We start from the raw sequence: 18,918 nt of genomic DNA, 5'->3' as shown, positions 1-18,918 counted from the left end.
TTTATACCGGTTCATCAGAATCTGTCAATCAGTACACTATTATGAATAAAACTCCTAATTCCAACCGCTCTTCTCAATTCTACCTACAAATAAAGACTATAGCGGATTTCGAACGTCATCTTGAATCTGGCATTGGCCAGTTACGTAACACCACTTTGTTAAAAAGTGAAAAGCTACGCCTTTTCTCAAATAACCTTGCATAGTAACAGTAAGAGAGCGTGCAGTGCCTGCAATACTATCTCGATTGTTACGAAACTTTTCATTTAAGTCATCTTAGGTGGAACTACGATAATTACTATTGAGCAACCTTTAGAATGAAAAGGCACTTTTTAACTTGCCTCGAGGTTCGACATTCAAAATCTTTAAAAGCTTGTTGGATAATATCAATCATTATCAGTGTTCGCAATCGTTGGTGCAGAACGAGTGAAGATTGTCGTTTGCTCTACAAAATGTGGCGGCGTTTGATTATGATAGCTGTCTCACTTAACATTAGTGGCATCAGTTCGGAAACGATGTCTATGGAAGATATGGAAAAGTTAGGCAAATCTATGCGGATGGCTTGTCAGCCGAAGTTTGGCATCTCCGATGGTGAACTTGAGTGCTTGAGTGAAGAATTATTTAGTTTAAATGTTGGACATTTTATTTTCACAGAAATTGCTGGTGCTGTGTCTAAGGGAATATTTCCGGACACAAGAGAATTCAAGGTAAAGTGTTAAAAGAAAGTTCACATCGGAATACAGAAGGAATGTTTGGATAAACATGTTGGTCTGCCGTTCTAAGCAAGATTGTCACATGTGGAAAAACGTGCAAACGAGAAAAACGCGATTGAAATATCAGCTATATTTCCAATTTTTCTCTCAAACTAAAAATTCACCGACAGTTTTTCCGTAGTGAACAGTTCAAGTTTATCATTTCACAATGTTTTCTGCCAAAAAAATTACAATTCCTACAAAACAAATAACAAATTAGAGCAAAAAATGCTCCATGTGACACTTTTGCGTAGAATCAGAACGCATGCCGATGGTAGTTCTACGTAAAACTATCACACGGCTACAATTTTCTACCATTTTAAAAGCTTGCGTAGTTTATTTTTTTCCCAAAAACTCATGCTAAACCGTAATTTGAGAAATACGTTCCTCTTTGTTTATAAAAATGTATAGTTGAGTATGGATCCTGTAAGTGGTGCCTACCGAAAAGTGTTTAGTGAAAATTTCTCTGAATAAAACACTCAAGGCTTCTCGCTCTTCCTCTGCCCTCTATTTTAGTGTTCTTTTCAGTGAATAACATTAAATTCAACAGTTTGAACTTATTTTAAGACCAATTTTTTGATAAAATTTGCATTTTTTATACAATTTTCTCTAGTGTAACATTCTTGCGTAGAACTAGCAACATAGAGACAACCACCTTGATGAAAATTTCGTATAAGCTCAGAACAAAGTATACTTGTTTGTGTTTTTATTCGAAAGTTAACACTAAAACAGACCGTTTCCAGCAAAAAAGTGAAAATTACCCAAAAGTCACATGGGACATTCTTGCTTAGAACGGCAGTGGTGGTCTAATGAAAAGTAGTCGTTTCCAACAAGCACGCAATTTTTGCTTCGATTTAGATTCTCATTCGTAGAGAGTTTTGACGTTACATGGGAATGCAAATCTAGCCTTTCTGCTCCGGATTACAAGCATTCCTACACCCACAAATCAGAATGTGCTCCAATAATGAACTTCCTTGAAGGTAGAATTATCGGTATAAGATTCTATGCCGCACTGACATTAACAAGCTTTCTAATAACTGGCATTGTCCTCCCAGCGCAACCGCTGTGTGTGTCACTGTGTGTGTATGTAAACCGGTATTAGTATAAACAACTAGTCTGTTCAATGAAACCTAGTCGAAAGGGTCGAAATAAGTAGAAATGGATTGACAGTTGATCATCTGTCTTTGTCCAATTGACTTCGACCGATTTCTACCAGGTCGAAACGAATCCTGCTGCCGAGCTGGATTGGTTTCGACTAGTTTCTACTTGCTCCATTGAACAACGACCTGACTAGTTTCGACCAAAACATTGGCTCGTTGAACATCTATCAGTTGACAGAAACCAGTTGAAACCGATTTTTACCAACCATTGAACGAAGCTAACATTCTTTGATTTCAACCGATGGCAAAAAAACCACCAGCGAAGATGAGTTGTGCGTGTGTACACAGCAAATTTTTTTTTGCTGAAAACCAGCAATTTTTTGCTGGTTTTTGTCCCGCTGACTTTCCAGCAAAATTTTCAGCAATTTAAATTGCTGGAAAAAACAGCAAACGTTAATGCTGGTTTCCAGCAATTCAAATTGTTGGAAAATCAGCAATCCAGATTGCTGGAAACCAGCTATTTCTTTCAACACAACCGGCTGTATTTAGTATCAGATTTATATTTTAATTCGAAATTAAATTTTGATTTGGTTGTGCATATAATAAGCAATAAAACAATTATTTCCTCCCTTTTTTCAATAAAGGGATATATTTTTTTCCAGAAACAGATTTTTTTTTTCAATATACTATAACACCAGGCTGGCAGCTTTGTGCCAGAGTGTTGATCATCCGCCACCTGTAAAAATAGCTTTGATTAGAATATTTTAGAGAATATCTATCTGTCCATGAAAAACTCACCCTTGACTTGTTATCTGGTTGCTAGAAAATAGGGGCAAATAAAATAATTATATAAGTTTTACCAAAATTCGTTAAATAAGATCTCACCTTGCTTCAGCGTACGAAGCAAAAACAAACTCCAAATTGACAACTCGACTGCTGATTTTCCAGCAAACTAGATCAATTGCTGGAAAGTCCAGCAATTTGAAAACCGATTGCTGATTTTTCAGCAAAAATGACAAGAACACAAACGAATGCTGAAAAATCCAGCAATTCGAAAACCAATTGCTGGTTTCCAGCAAAAATTTTGATTGCTGAACGTTTCCAGCAATTTTTTTTGCTGGAAATCGAGGCAAAAATTTACAGTGTATATAAACCGGCTGGCAATAGAAAACAGTTTCTAGTAGTTTCTAGTTTCCCATTACCAAACCAATCTCATCCCTTTGCCATCAAAGACAAATGAGAGTTTAAAAAAATACACCGGCAAACGGCAGATGGTCAATGCAGTGCGTTTTTTTGGTTTTGGTGGTGGAAGAAGGACTATGGCAATAAACTTTCATTTACTAACCGGCTCAGATGGTTCACTGGATTAGATATCGGACTGGCAAACCGAGATAAGATGTTGCAATAAGTTTGATTTTCACCATTTTTTTTTTTTTTGGGATGAATCATCCAATAGGATGAAAATCCCATAAAATGTTCTACTTGTTTCGCTCGAATGTAGTGGTAACGCATAATTAAGCTTGGGAGCTCGAGTCACTATGCCTGTAGTGCTTTTCCAATCATATCATCTTTTGAATAGTACACTTTATCGCATTTTCGGCACAGAGATTTGCTAAAAAGGCATTGGATTTTTGCAATCTCCTCTATGGGTATATAAGAGTAATTGCTATTTTCTCATTCATGACAACTAATATATCCTTTAAAGATGTACACAGATCAAGGCCGTGCGATCGGGGGGGTTTTAGGGGTTCAACAGCAACCCCCACCCCCCCCCCCCCCCCCGCTGAGGATTTTTTCCAAGTAAAATTTTCTGTTCAAGAAATGAACTACTTGATACTAAGAGGTGTTTAAAAATAAGTGTGAATAAACATGTCAGAAAATTGGCTCGCCTCCAGCGGTATTTATTTCTATATCACTCTAAAACTTACACATTTCGTTCTACGACACTACATGTCGTTCAAGAACTGAAAATTATGTTTAATTGTTAATTTCAATCGGCAATTTTATAAACCTTCTGTATTGAAACTTAAATCTTGACATACAAAAACCCTACCTCGTCTTTAAAGTTAGTATTTATTACACTGAACCTCAAAAATACCCAAACTTGAGAACTTTCCCCGCCAACCCGAATGAAACTCCCTCCCTACAGGTTTGGCTATTGGTAGCATAAACCAAAGTTAAGCTTTTAAAGGAGAACTCATCCCCCAAAATCTGATACCGCAATAAAATGGAAATCAAAATAAAAAAATTACTGCAGATACGGGAATCACACCCATACCTGCAATGTCTTTGCGATTACCATCTCAGGATGCTAACCGCTCGACCACCGAAGAGTTGTTGAGAGAGGCACCTACATCATCGTATATGCGAAACTTTCTGCAAATGAAGCGGGAATAAAAGTTATCCCCCAAAAAAAACAGTTCTTCGCTTTGAACTTACCCCCCAAACCTAAATCTGCCACGATGGAGGTAACAGAATAAGATGCGCTTACAACAAAAACCCCCCAAAAAAAACAGTTCTCCGCTTGAAGGACAAGTTTGGCTTATTTTCAAGCTGTGATTTTTTCACAAACTTGAGTTGTCAATATCGAACTCAGGTTTGGCGGGTGGCAGTTCTCAAGTATGGGTATTTTTGATTTTCAGTGTAAGATGATTATCTCAACCATTTCATTCATTACTTTAAGACTTATCTCTTAGGAAAAAAATAAAAATAGTTTATTTCCATACATATTTAATGCTGATGTGAAATATTTTTTAACCTCATTTTTATTTTGTTTTTCTTGTTCTTCTAAATCCAACTCAACTCCAAATTCAAAAGGGTTTTGAAAAATTCACTTCCACAAAATTCACCTTTTTCTGAGGTGCAAAGAATTAAGGGCCCATTTTTTTTAATATTAATGTTGATGCCCTAAAACTTTTGAAAATAGATAAAAATTATTTAAGAAAATTCTGCGTTTTTCTGACAAAACTTGAAAGAATTATTAAAAAAAATAATAAGCTGAAGGTATATCAACTATCTTCAAGACCGCAATTAAATTATACTTCTGCGAACTGGAGATGATGTATTTTTAGTAATTTTTTCCATTTCTGTAAAATAAAAGAATATTAAGGAATTTTTCAGTAAGAATTAACTAAATAGAATTTAGAATAATTTTGTAAGCAAAAGTCTAATCGTTTTGCAGACTTCAACAAATTTATTAAATTAAAAAGCCTTTTTTAAAACTTTCTTCAGCAATGTAAAAAAATACCTTTTTCCAAACATAAAAAGGTATTTTTATGTTAAAACCTGTTTAGATCATTCATCGTCATCATCATCATCAAAATATTATTTTCTTATTGAAACAGTATAATAAATAAATTCAGAATCAGTTTTTACTTTTATGTAGATTTGTTAGTTCATAAGTTTTTTATGCTTTTCCTTCATTTTTATTATTTTAAATAATCTTTTTAGAATGGACTATCATGTATGAAAGGTTCGAAAAACGATTCTAAATAGTAACATTAGGAGTAAATTTCAATAAGCAAATACTAACTAAATTAATGCTTTGTGCTCTCAATACTTTCAACACCTCTTGGAATTCCTTTTTATTTTTATCAGAATCGTATTAATTAGATCATTCAAAAAATCACCTATTTCTAACCCTGCAATTTGTCAGAGATGATTAATTGAATATAGATTTAGAAAGTAATTATTGTGAACTTCAATAAAACATGAACTTTTTTTAGTCATTTATTTCGATAAATGTAAGAATATAAAATTGGATTTCATCTCTTTCTCTGATCACTGGCTGATATTTTCATTTGTATCACATTAAATTAAATCATTATCTATGTGTTTTCAATATTTTCTCTTAAGTTTAAATAGTTTTTTTCCTTATCGAAAATTCACATTTCAAATCTTGATTAAATATTATTTTTATCATGGTTTGTTTCTGACCTGATCGGAAATTTATTTTAGAATTGGGATTAAATTGGTTTTTAAAAGTGGTGTTATATTTTATGTATATTTAATAATTTTTATGTCCGAAGCTTTAAATTCCGGTTTTATTCTAAATTTTGATTTGCATTTGTTTTCTGGCATTTGGAAAATATTGACTTAACATTTCTTATTCAGAATGAGGATTATCATTTTGAATTACTTTTCAATAACTTACTGGAAAAAACGCTGATTTGAAACTGTGATTCTTATTTATTTTGAATAGTTTAATATAAAGTAAATTTGTGTATTTACTATGCATTTTTGGTATTGTTATTAATTCTAGCAAAATTTGAAGTTCTCAGCATGTCTGGCAGCAAACAAGTACAAAGTAATCAAAAAAAAAACGCGAGCAAATTATAAAAAAAGTTAAGCATGCTGAGAATACAAAATATTAAATTTTTAGAGCGAAAGAATGTAATAATTTAAAAATGAATGTAAGCTAAAATAGTTAATCTCAGTGGAACAAGTGCTCCTTTTAAGAGATCCACTTCTCAATCAAAGTTGATTAATGTATGAAACAAGTTAAAAAATTAAAAAAAAATTAATTGTACTAAACTAAGTTTAATTTCAGAGAATTATACTAAACTAAAAACACACAAGTTAAAACCAATTATTATATACAAATTAAAAAAAAATAAAGCTAGTTTGGTGATTTGTTGTTCAATGGTTTAATAGGTTCTTAAAGTATTGCATCAGTCTGGTCTTGAAAATATTTCTGTTATTTATTGTCTTCAATTCTTCTGGAAGATTATTGTACTTTGTTGGTCCGATAAAAGAAATTCTTTGTTGTCCTAGGCTTGTTGAAGAACTACTTCGTAGTTGATGATGAGATTGTCTAGTGTTGTGAATCAGAATTCCCGCGGTAAATCTTAAGTTTTGAGATGTACATATATGAGGAATGCAAATTATCAAAAACATAAATACAAGTTTGGAACTTACAAAGCTCAGTCAAAGGAAGCACATTATGAGAGCGGTTAGAGTACAACAAAATTGACGGGTAACGATAGGGAAGGTTGAAAATAGTCTTCAAACAACGATTCGCAAAGTTTGTACACGATAGAGAAGAGGTATAGAAGCCCTGCCCCACGCCGCTATTAAATAATTCAAGTGGGAATGAATGAACGCAAAATAAAATCGCAACATCACAGGTCGCGGTACAAAATGTTTCACCCTCCATAAGACACCACTAAAAGATGATATCTTTTTGTGTAAATTATTAATATGCGATTTCGAGGAGAGCGTATCATCCAAGGTTATTCCCAAGTACTTAAAATTGTTGACTTTTTCCAAAACATTGTTTCCAATTTTTGGGCTATTGTGAAGTGGGATCCTTTTTCGGGAGGAACGGAATAACATGTATTTGGTTTTTGCTAAGTTTAGAGTAAGAAGATTTGAATTGAAATATTTGTGCAACGTATGTAGATCTTCTTCCATGTTTTTGACTATAGCTTTGGGTCATTTTCCTGGGTAAAAAAGGGCAGTGTCATCAGCAAAAAGTCTTGGTGATCCGTGCAGCGGTAGGTTACTTATATCATTGATGTACAAAAGGAAAAGGAGGGGCCCTATGTTACTGCCTTGTGGAACTCCAACTTCAAGTTTCCCTAGGGAACTTATTTCATCATCTATACGGACAAATTGTTGTCTTCCTGAAAGGTAACTGCGAATCAAGTTGTTTGTGATACACAGCTAGAAAAAATCGTGTAATTTTAGATCGAAAACGATGCACGAAAACGGAACATCGATTTTGATCTAAATTTCTACTGCGATGTATTTTTTTCGAGGATGTAATTTTTGAGGCGTGTAAATTTAAATCGAAAAAAATGCACGTAATCGGATGACATAAATCGTCGTGTAAAAATATACAGGGATGTACATTTAAAAATTTATTACCGTAAATATTAGAAATATTTGTTTAATATTAGGATTTTTTGTGTTGTCTATAAATAAATACGTCACATGAGTCATTTTATTTCACTAATATTTCCGATACAATATGCACAAGAATATACCCCTCATTACGGGCAGCGTCAGGCTGGAATTGTTGTTGTATCCGATGATTCGCAGTACGGCGATGTTTTGCATTTCATCATCGCAGTTAATCCTCGAACATTACCAGAAGAACGTAGTAGCCGGAACATCCTTCACACCAAAAAATTGGTAACTGCAATAATCTATCATTCCTGCAATCGAAAGAGAATTTTTAGTTTCACTTTTTTTTTAAACTTATTTATCTAACTTACCACTTTTTAGTCCAACTATTCAACTGCGAAAGAGAAATTTTGGCAACGTGCAAAATAAACCACCATCTCGAGTCAGAGTAGAAAAACTTATGCCACGAAAAAAATGTAAATAATTGATCTGCCATGTTTTACATTGTTTTCAATGTAATTTTATATTAAGAAATTAAATTTTAGATCACGGCATGTAAACTTACATAATATAAATAAATTTTATACCAACGAACCAAAAATAGATCAAAAAGAATTTAAAATTACATCTTATTTGGATTACACTGCTGAAAAAATAGATCACCCGTGTTTTAGATTTCGTATACTTTTAGAATTTTTTTGCTGTGTACCTCTTATGCCATAACACTCAAGTTTTTTTTAAAGTACTTCATGATCCAAAGTATCGAATGCTTTTTTAAGATCCAGAAAAAGGCCACCAACAATTTTTTTCTTATCAATGTTGTCGATAACAGAAGTTCACATATAGCAGTTAGCGTACTTGAACCGGATCTAAACCCATACTGATGGTTGTAAAGAATATTATTGTTGTTCAAAAAAGGGGTTGATTCTTCCGATCAATAGTTTCTCGAACACTTTACTTTGAACGCTCAAATTAGAAACGAGATTTAAAGATTGGAGTTACTTTTGCAGTTTTCAAACAATCAGGATAAGTTCCTGTTTCCAAAATGTTGTTGAAACATTCAGCGAGAATTGGTCCGAAGAGCTAACTGTGTTTTTTCAATAAACTTTTAGAAATGTTATCCGGCCCACAACTTTTTTAATTTTTTTAATGACTGGATAGTAAGTGTAACTTCATTTGACGATGTCGGGCGTAAGAATTAGGAGTTAGATTCATGTTTGTTAATAGATTGTAAGATAGATCAACAGTTATTTTCCCAGCTAATGATTTACCAATGTCTGCGAAAAAATCATTAAAGGACTGGCAAACTAGATGCTTGTTTTCTATTAGGCCATCATTAATTTTGAGAGGTATCGCGCTGTTATTTTTCGTTCTACCTAAAATTGAGTTAATGTTTTTCCATAACTTTGAGAGAGGAGTATTATTTAGAAGTTTCTCATAGTACGATCGTTTACAATTTCGCTTTTTCAATTCAACTTTTTTTGAAATGTGAGCAAGAAGTTCTTTCAGGTGCTGACTTTCGGGGTTCCGTTTTACTCTTTTGATGTAATTATTCTTTAACTTCATGAGAAACCATAAGTCGAAACACATCCAGGCGCCAAGTATTGGTATCCTCACACATTCTCCGCACGATGTTGTCGGCTGTCGTGTCTGGTTAGCGCGTACCCCTTCGAAACTCGGACAGTTGAACACTACGTGCTCTGGTGTCTCTACTGTGTCACCGCAGGTTGTTCAGAATGGCGAGGCCACGTGTCCAAACCGATGGTGGTACTGCATGAAGCATCCGTAACCAGTCAAGAACTGTGTCATGCAGAAATCCACCTCTCCATGTCTCCGATCCATCCAGAATCCGACGTTAGGGATCAAGCGATGGGTCCACAAATCACGTTCCGAGCTGTCCCACTGACGCTGCAAATAGGACATCGAGGCTTCTCTGGCATGTTTCCGCACATCGGGCATGCGCCTGTGCTCGTGGCAGAAGATATCTTCCTCTAACAAGACCGAGATGGGCATGACCCCCGCCAAAACATCGGCAGCTACCGAGGACACCGTCCGGTATGCGCTGGTTACTGGCAGGTTCATCAGCCGCTGCACACTGCAAAGCTTTTGCAGATTACTCTGCCTGCTCAAAACTGCCGCACTGTACTGCAAAATGGACGAAGTCACACTCGTCAGGACCCTCCGTCTGCTGTAGCGGAACGCCGAGTAGTTCGACATGGCCCGTGAGAGAGCTGCTGTCGCCATTGCAGCTCATTTACAGGCGTAGTCGAATTGGACCGTAAAACTCAGCCGGCCGTCGATCATCATCCCCAGGTACTTGATCGCACGCTTGGATTCGATTACGCACGGTCCAGCTGCAATCGTCCCTGATTGTGCTGAAATCAGGTTGGTGATCAGCACCATCTCGGTCTTGTGGTGAGCCAGACGCAAGCTCTTGGAGCGCATTCAACTATCCGCCTTCTCAATCGCTACTGTGGCGAGTAGCTGGACATCTTCGGTTGATGGGCCCGATGCCAGGAGAACCACGTCGTCTGCAAATCCCTCAAGTCTCACTCCCCGGCACGAGCTTCTGGACCTGCCTTTTCTGGACCTCGTTTTCATCTCTTCGCAGCATGTGCCCAATCCATCTACACTTAAGTTCCCGAATCTGGATTTCTAGTATCTTTTAAGGACACCGACACATTAGTTCCACTTTTGAGATCCGTAGAATAATACGGATTTGACGTTTGAGTTGAAGATTCGGATTTTCGTTCATAGAGAGATCTGGCGTGAGCGCTAAATGTTTCGGAGACTCGCAAACGTAAATCGGGCTTTTCTGATTCTGATACCACCAACAGGCGTTATCTGGCTGCTAAGGTACTGGAAGCATTCTACTTTCTCAACTTGTTTCCCGGCTGCCTTGGAGCTTTCGGTCGTCGAGTTTGCTCTGCATATCTCGTTGTCTTTGAGCAAGCAAAACAATATCGTCAGCCAGGTCAAGGTCGCTCAGTTGCTTCATTGTCGAAGGGTTCCACGGAAATCCTCGGTTTGGTCTACAGTCAATCGATCCAGTCAAGATTCCATCCATTACGATGAGAAAGAGTAGCGGTGATAAGGTACATCCTTGTCTCACTCCAGCAGTTACCGGGATGGTATCAGACTCACCCCCCCCCCCCCCCCCCCCCCATCTTTCCCATATATAACCCCGATCTATAATTTTCTTGTCGTGTGCAAAGCGAATAACTTAGAATTCCACTGATATAAGTTCGTAGAGAAGTTTGTCCACATCCAATAACACGGTGATAGAACCCTACTTTTGGGACATCACTTTTAATCTGTGTACATTTTTCAAGGATATAATACCTGGTTGATATGAACGAGAAAATTGGAATAACTCTCGAAGCTTTTACTTAGCTCTAACTTAAGAATGGCCAATTTCAAAACATTTGCTGAGCTACACACGATATGCTGCTAGCCACGATCCGATAACTTTAGTATGTATATTTCGTTCCGGATAGTTTTCTTTTATATTAAAGCCGAAAGTATTACTCAAATAGGCCGCAAGCCACCATCCAACAGTCCCAGGCGTTGTTTTAGTTGAGAATACTTCGAATGTCTGTGAATATAATTCTTTTGTAATGTTTCTTTTTATTTCACAGTGTTACGCTTATTGCCTTATGGACCTCACTCAAACCGTAAGTGAAAAAGGATAAATCCGATTGATTTTCTTAGTCAATACCGTTTTAATCGAACCAGGCCCGGAAAGGAAAACTCAACTACGATGCAGCTTTGAGGAAAATACATATGCTTCCAGACCAGTATCAGGAACCGTTCCGTCTTGGTTTGGACAGTTGCAGAACGGCTGCCGACGACATCGAGGATACCTGTGAGATGGCTTACGCACTATTAACGTGTTTCTTCAAAGCGTCGCCCATGTTTTACTTCCCTTAAAATTAATTTGTGAAAAAAATATTTATTTTAGTTCTTGTCTATTTTTTCTTCATAATCGAGCTCATCCATGTCCTGTAATTCGATGGTCGTGTCGCTTTCGATTGATCTGGGTTCCGGTTTGAACAGAGACGTTATGCGATTGAAATATTTAGCAATTTTTGAATGAAAATATTCCACCATGAAAGAAATGCTTGCCAAGCTGCATCCGATGCTCAAAATCAAATATGCTCCCAGGAAATGGGAAATTGTTAGTTTCACAACTTCATCATCTCCGGCACTCGCTCGAGCATTCCAGATGTTTTGCTGCACAATGGTATGAAGGTAACGATTGGCTGACTAAAAAAAGAAATGAAATACGTTCAATTTTTTTTTTCATCAAGATTCGAGAAATGCAAACCCTTATTTCCCAAAACATCTGTACTCCGGACTGCTTCACTTGCATAATAAAATCGTTGAAAGCCTGGCGGAAAGGACAAGTTTTAGTAACGATCGCTACGACACTCTCCCAGTACAGATCGTCTTTCAGCAGTTGAAGCATTGTTGAAGCCTCGTTGTCTACAAAAGATGCCGGTACAAAATGGCAGGCTTCCGTTCGTTCTCCGATATATCCGAGGTCATGCGATTTAGAATGTGCAATAAGATGATCCATATCCTCGACACGGTAGTTTTTGACTAGAATTTTCATGTGAGGCTAACAAAAACGAAATATTGAACTAAATGGTTAGATAATATCCAGTAAAACAAACCTGAGGAGCATAAAGAATAGAAAAAATCCACGAGAGAGCTTCACCAGCGTACAAAGTTCCACTGGCGGCCAGATCATACGTAGTATCAATTGGCTTTTCGTACTGTGGTAGAGTCATGACTCCGGCCAATCCACCACCATAACTGTTACCAACCATAAATCCAGCAAACAACAGTGAAATTGTTAGAAAAGTGCAAGATATCATATCCGTACGCATCCGAGCGGATTGTTCCATGTAGAACCCAATCATGGTCAGCATTGCATCACTAATGGTGATAGGCGATTCGTTCGCTGGCTGCAAGATTGTGAAGCGTCCTTTTTCGATCAACCATACGGCAATGGTGCCGGCACAGAAGGCGACAAACACGGCGATCCACAGCGATCCAGCAAACGATAGGAAAGGTGTCCTCCAGGGCGCTAACATTCGTGGCTTTGGGACCAGAACAGTGATGCCAGATCGACTTATTGGCTGCGTGTAGGTGGAGAACTCGTACGGTTTTCTCCTGTAAATATTAATATCAATAAAATTAGAAAGGTTTTTCAACTAAAAGTTAAATATCCAGATTGTTGCGAAACGTTTTACAATGGTTTGAGTCATTTTATGTATCTTACCAGTAGTATATAGCAGCCACCGCCATGTCTGCTCTTCGTTCGACAACAGCTCCAAGAAGTCCATTTCCAGTACCGTTATCATACACGTTTCCCCAGAAATGTGCTTCATCTGGAAAAGCATTACAGGTATTAAGCGCTTCAAGCTACATTTCTTTCAATTAGTCTTACCAAACGAAGCCTCTACGGTGCAATTGTACCTGCTACAAAATTCCAAGATCAGTGTAGGTTCTGTGCCATCCAAAAACAGTGGAACATCATCCTGTTTGAAGGCAGGATCGTATCTTGCGTTGGCCAACTCGGGAGTTGTTTCCGCATAATAAACATAGGGCGGGTACATCAGGCTGCACAGCTTGATTGGGAAACCGTTCATATTAACAAACTTGTCCGGAAAGTAGTCCGGTGGCCAAATTGGTTCAATGGCAACGTTGTAGGCACTTCGGCTTCCATTATTGAATATTTTCGTTGTATGGTATGCAAATTTTCCAACTTGTTCTTCTGGGCATATGAATAGCAGCTCCGGTAGCTCTATGATGGCTCGATGATCTTTAAATTGATTCAGTGCATCCAAGCTGGATGTATTCATTACTGTGATCAATCTTTTTGCAGACGACCGTTGATCGGATTGATCATGTACAGCTATGAACAGATCCAAGAACGGCGTAAAGGCAGTTTCCGACACTATAAAGCCCTGACAGCCCAGATCTACTGCATACTGATAGGATTCCTCGAAATTTTCTTCATCGACCGAAAGCGTCAGCATTGGCATTGTTTTGTTCAAATAAATTTCATCCGACCAGGACCTGATTACACATACGGCATAATAATGAGCAAAGTGAATCAAGGTAAGATTGTTCAACAATGAAACCAACAATAGGTCGCCGATAGGTTGAAATGTATTAGTTGTAACGTTCATTGTAACTTGTTTGTAAATATGTAACAAAACTGCGAGGCATTCAGTTTTATTATGGAAGCATATATTTCAAAAGTTATTATTATCAATTATTCTTAATGTTCATTTTCTATGTCGATTACACCGATTAAGTTATATCGTCTAGAGTCATTGAGTGTCCTCTTCTCTGAATAACTTACGTCATGGAAAGTTTTCAACTGATGAGACTAATTATAGACCGAAAGCACTTCAGTTGTTATTTGCATAGCTAATCGTTTCATTGTTCACCGAGTAAAGTTCGAGAATAGCTTCAATTTTTTTCAACCTTCAATTCATAAAAACTTAATTTCTTGATTTTTCTTTCCTTAATAAATAATTCAGGGTTTTTTTATAAATATTTTAACATATTCGGTCTCCATTCAACTAGAAAATCCTCTTGGAAGTATTAAGCTTTCACAGTTTTAACTGTTGCACAAGAAAATCATTAAAGCTTATAGCATGAGGTTTGAAATGGAGGCACCTACCTTAAAGATTTTCTACATGAAATGAATAGTAACTAACAAGGCCGTGCGAACGGAGGGAAGGGGGGTTAGGGGTTTAACCCCCCTCCCCTCTTGCGAAGGAGATTTTTCCCAAATAAAATTTTCCGTTCAAGAAATGACGTGAATTGACTTCGGGTCTTATCTATGATGGAATAACGCAGCAAATACCGTGGAGAAGAAAAAATCCACAAACTGTGGAAAGACAAATGATGTATTTTGAAAGCGAAGTTTACATTGCGTTCGTTCGTAAAGGGTGATACGGTCCAAATTTGGTCAAGGGAAAACGCGTGTAAATCGGTGAAATCGTTTATTTAAAAAATCGAATTAAATTTCTTTTTCAAGTTTAATTAGTATAAAATTCAGGACAAATATTCAGTTAGGTTTCCGCTTTTCCAAATCCGAATTACCAGGCCTTACGCTTAACCCCTGCCATCAGATTTTGTACAGCCACCTTGCCCACCTTCTTCGCCGCAGAAAGCCAGTTTGCCTTGAACCGCTGCTCGTCCTTAGCAGGTTTTTTGGTCTTCTTTAGGTGCCGCTTGACAATTGCCCAGTATTTCTCAATTGGGCGGAGCTCTGGTGTGTTGGGAGGGTTCTTGTCCTTGGGAACCACCTGCACGTTGTTGGCGGCGTACCAGTCCATGGCCTTTTACCGTAATGGCAAGATGCCAAATCCGGCCAAAACAGTACGGAACAACCGTGTTTCTTCAGGAAAGGCAGCAGACGTTTATTCAAACACTCTTTCACGTAAATTTCCGTCCCGAAAGCTATGAAAAAGCTGCTTTTCAAGCCACAGATACAGATATTTCTTCGCAAACTTTGACAGTTTCATGTGCTTGAAAATATCTGCTACCTTTCCCCATCCTTTTGCCGTATAAAACTACTGTCCCGGAAGCTGCTTTCGGCTTTACGTAGGTTTCGTCGTCCATTACCACGCAGTCAAACTTCGTCAGCATCGTCGTGTACAGCCTCCGGGATCGCGCTTTGACCATCGTATTTTGTTTATCATCGCGATTTGGAGTCACTACCTTCTTGTAAGTCGATAGTCCGGCTCGTTTTTTGGCTCGATGCACGGTTGTAGACGATACACCCAGCTTATTTGCGGCATCTCGGAGAGAGATGTTAGGGTTTCGCTTGAAACTTCCGGCAACTCTCTTTGTAGTCTCAGCGGCTTCCGGTTTTCGATTTCCCCCCGATCCAGACTTCCTGGCTGTCGACAAACGTTCCCCAAACACTTTAATTACATTCGTAACGGTTGATTTGGCAACTTTTAGCGATTTTGCCAGCTTTGCGTGCGAGTAGCTCGGATTTTCGCGATGCTTCAATAGGTATGAACAAGAATTTGGAAGATTGTTTGTTTTTGTGGTTTCTTAACCGCGTGTCAACAAAACCGTATCCACGACCATGGTTATTTTGAAAGCAAAATCATTCGCTAGAAGATGCGGTGTTCCTGTATCTTTTAAATTTTCCCATCACTGGGCTCAAAATTTCAAAGTTAGGTACGGCATTTGGAAGCTTAAGCTTTGCGGGGATATATTATCAAGTGATTAAGGAAGTATTTCTGATTTCCTCAATCAATTTCATAAGGAATTGCAGAGTCGTGAGCTAACAGCTCAAATGATTTACAACGCAGATGAATCTGTATCGTTCTTTAAAACGCTTCCATCAGAAACACTTGTTGTTCCTAGCGAGAAAAATGCTGCAGGGCATAAAGATGACAAACAGCGAAAAACTTTTATGCCATGTTGTAATGCAACCGGAGACCACGAATTACAGATGGTTATCGTAGAAAAATCAAAAAATCCTAGAGCTTTCAAAAATTTTAAGGTGCGCGTCACATATTTCGCCTCTCAAAATGCCTGGATGACTCGAATGATTTTCCAAAACTGGTTCCTCCAGGACTTCGTACCAGCAGTACACAAATTTTCAGCCGAAATGTCTATTTCCTCTAAAGCTGTGTTGTTTCTGGATGATTGCTCAGCACATCATATGAATGATGAGCTAAAAATCGATGATGGTTTGATAACTGTTTTTTTATGCCTTCAAATGTGACTGCAGTGATTCAACCCATGGATCAGAATGTAATTCAGAACTGTAAACTAAAATATCGTCAAAAACTTTTGCTACATGTCATGGCTCGCGAAATCGATATAGGTCAAAGCTTGAAGAGCATAACGTTGAGGGATGTATGTTTCTGGATGCACGATGCTTGGAGTGAAACACAGCGTACAGTAATCAAGCAGTCATGGATTAAGATTGGAATTATTTTAAATAACAAACTCGTTCACGAAGATGGTGTTCCCTTGATCCATTTGATTGCTGTAAACAACCGCGATGAAACTATTTTGCCACAGGACCCTGAGGAGAGATATGCAAGTAAAGCATTTATGGATGAAGAAATTCTGAACATGACGCTGGATGATCAGTCAGCATTAAACGAGCCCCTCGAATCATTGGAGCTATTAAAAATTTCGGATGTAGCACCAGACTCAGAATCAGCGGCATCTTCCCCAAATGATTCATGTAAAACTTCAAGAAACATAAATGATGTTGAAGCTGTACGTATGTTAGACAACATAGTTGATTGGGCTGATGTTTCAGATCTCTCTAGAGATGATGTCATCTTCTTGCGATGTATAAGAGAGATTGCTTTGAAGAAAGCCCAAACAAATAAAATACAGCTTTAAGATTACTTGAATAAGTTCCGTTATACCATCATATTTAGTTATACAGTAGTTTCTCGATTTTATCACTATTCGATTTTATCAATACTCGCCAAATTCACGCTCGATTTTATCAAGGTTATTGTTTCGATTTTATCACGATTTTTAAGAAATCATTCAGAAACCATTATCAGGTGCTTAATTTTCATTCAAAAGCATAGAGCGTCTTTGTTTATGATATTTTTTATGGTTTATGTCATAGTATATAGGTATCCAATAATATGAAAAAGTTATTGAACTGCTTATTTTATCTGTATAGTGTTTAAAATCGTCATTTGGATTTTAAAAACGCTTGTAATAATCGACACAAGTATTTTAACGTCACGGTGATGCTAGTGTTGTTACTTGGGTTGGTTAGTTGCTTTAAAAAATTTAACTTTTTTGGTTATGCGAATCATATAAAAATGTGGGTGAATTTAAGCGTTTTTGAAAAGAGATAAGTGTCTCTGATTTCTTTGTTGAACTTGTTTATTTTAAAGGGTGTATTACTTGCTCACTCGGAAGGAGATCGCCAATAGCCCCTAGTTGCTGGTCAAGCCACGGCAACCGTCTGGGGTGGGCTACAAACGCCTCTTTTGCTGGGCCAGCTAGAGTCTGAGAAACTTTTGAGCTCAAGGTCGGCTCTTGCTTTAAAGGAACTGGTCGGATATTCAAGAAAGAACACAAAATGATTTTAAAAAGGCAAAATTGTCATGTATTATAAACTTACTCTGTGTAGTGTGGGTGTGTAGGGTGTGTTCTGCTTCGACTGCTGCTGCTGGTGCCGGCCGGCCGTAACGGGTCTGCTTCGTCGCTGCGCTTCCAACCGTGGTCATCGACTGACCATTCGAAGCAATGGAACCGGAGGGTAGTTGAATGGTAGTTGAATTTTTACGAACCCGTTTGAAGGGATCAAACAACACCCTCTGGAACCAGTTCGAGATGAATCTGATTGGCGGTTATGGTTGGCCGTCCTCGTGGTGGATGCCAATCTTTCGCTGGTACTCTGGATGGTGCCCGCAGCGCTTGCGCTCCGCAGGCTCCTCGACAGAGCAACGGAACCCGATGGATTGTTATAGGCTGGGTTGCTGGTTATTTTCCGCTATTGTTGTCCACTTTGTTCGTTGGATCCTTTGCTTCTTGGTCTAGCAATTTGATGGATCCAACTAGCGGATGGACACGGGATGGTCGGGACCCTCTGACCAGTGGTTCGGCTCACCTGCCCAGTTGCCACGTGTAACCGGAGTTGGTTGAGTCGCCTTGGTAGGATTCGTTGCCTGGAATCCTCCTGACCCAGGATGGCGATGGCAGAGTAGCGGATTGTAAAACGGTGATTCACTGGCCCGTTTGCCTCGTGCGAACGGAAGCTTTGTTGAACCCACTTGGCGGGATTTTAGGGCCAGATTCTTTACCCAGAATCTTGAGGCAAAATACTTAAAGGAGAATCTTAAGGGTCCTGGATGGGAATATGGGATAAAATAGGGAGGGTTTCTTGACAAATTATTGCTCAACTCACTTGACTCGATTTCTTTACAGCTCACTGTTCTTTTTTTTATACTTTCCACTTAGTTATTTATAACTGATAACTATTGTTACTAACTTTTAGTATTCGCTCTGTAACGGTGTTTTCGCTTGCGTGGCTACAGGTGGAAAGAAAATTTTAATTTTCTTTTGTCAATGAGTTGGCAACCCCCTGACCCAACATCCGTTCCATTTTCCACTGACGTTTAGTTTGCTGTCATTCCCGTTTCGTTGATTTTGAGCTTTGTGTGTGTTTTTGTATTTTAAATTTAAATCTGCTG

At 38.0% G+C, this 18,918-nt stretch overlaps 2 protein-coding genes across 2 annotated transcripts; one reads left to right on the top strand and one right to left on the bottom strand.

Moving 5' to 3' along the window:
- Positions 1–407: 407 nt before the first annotated feature.
- On the top strand, positions 408–11,656 carry LOC129755923 (general odorant-binding protein 72-like). Its single transcript, XM_055752630.1, has 4 exons — positions 408–588; positions 652–704; positions 11,335–11,370; positions 11,432–11,656. Exons 1-4 carry the CDS (start codon positions 450–452, stop codon positions 11,624–11,626), a joined length of 423 nt encoding a protein of 140 aa, XP_055608605.1. The 5' UTR covers positions 408–449; the 3' UTR covers positions 11,627–11,656.
- LOC129755916 (glutamate receptor 3-like) lies at positions 11,627–14,209 on the bottom strand. Its single transcript, XM_055752622.1, has 5 exons — positions 13,152–14,209; positions 12,984–13,092; positions 12,373–12,874; positions 12,024–12,317; positions 11,627–11,962 (listed from the first exon to the last, which is right to left on the bottom strand). Exons 1-5 carry the CDS (start codon positions 13,894–13,896, stop codon positions 11,654–11,656), a joined length of 1,959 nt encoding a protein of 652 aa, XP_055608597.1. The 5' UTR covers positions 13,897–14,209; the 3' UTR covers positions 11,627–11,653.
- Positions 14,210–18,918: the final 4,709 nt, after the last annotated feature.

The sequence above is a fragment of the Uranotaenia lowii genome, chromosome 3, assembly GCF_029784155.1.
Source record: "Uranotaenia lowii strain MFRU-FL chromosome 3, ASM2978415v1, whole genome shotgun sequence".
NCBI lineage: Eukaryota > Metazoa > Arthropoda > Insecta > Diptera > Culicidae > Uranotaenia > Uranotaenia lowii.
Note: the sequence above shows the minus strand (reverse complement) of the source record. Positions and strands in the feature narration are given on the sequence as shown.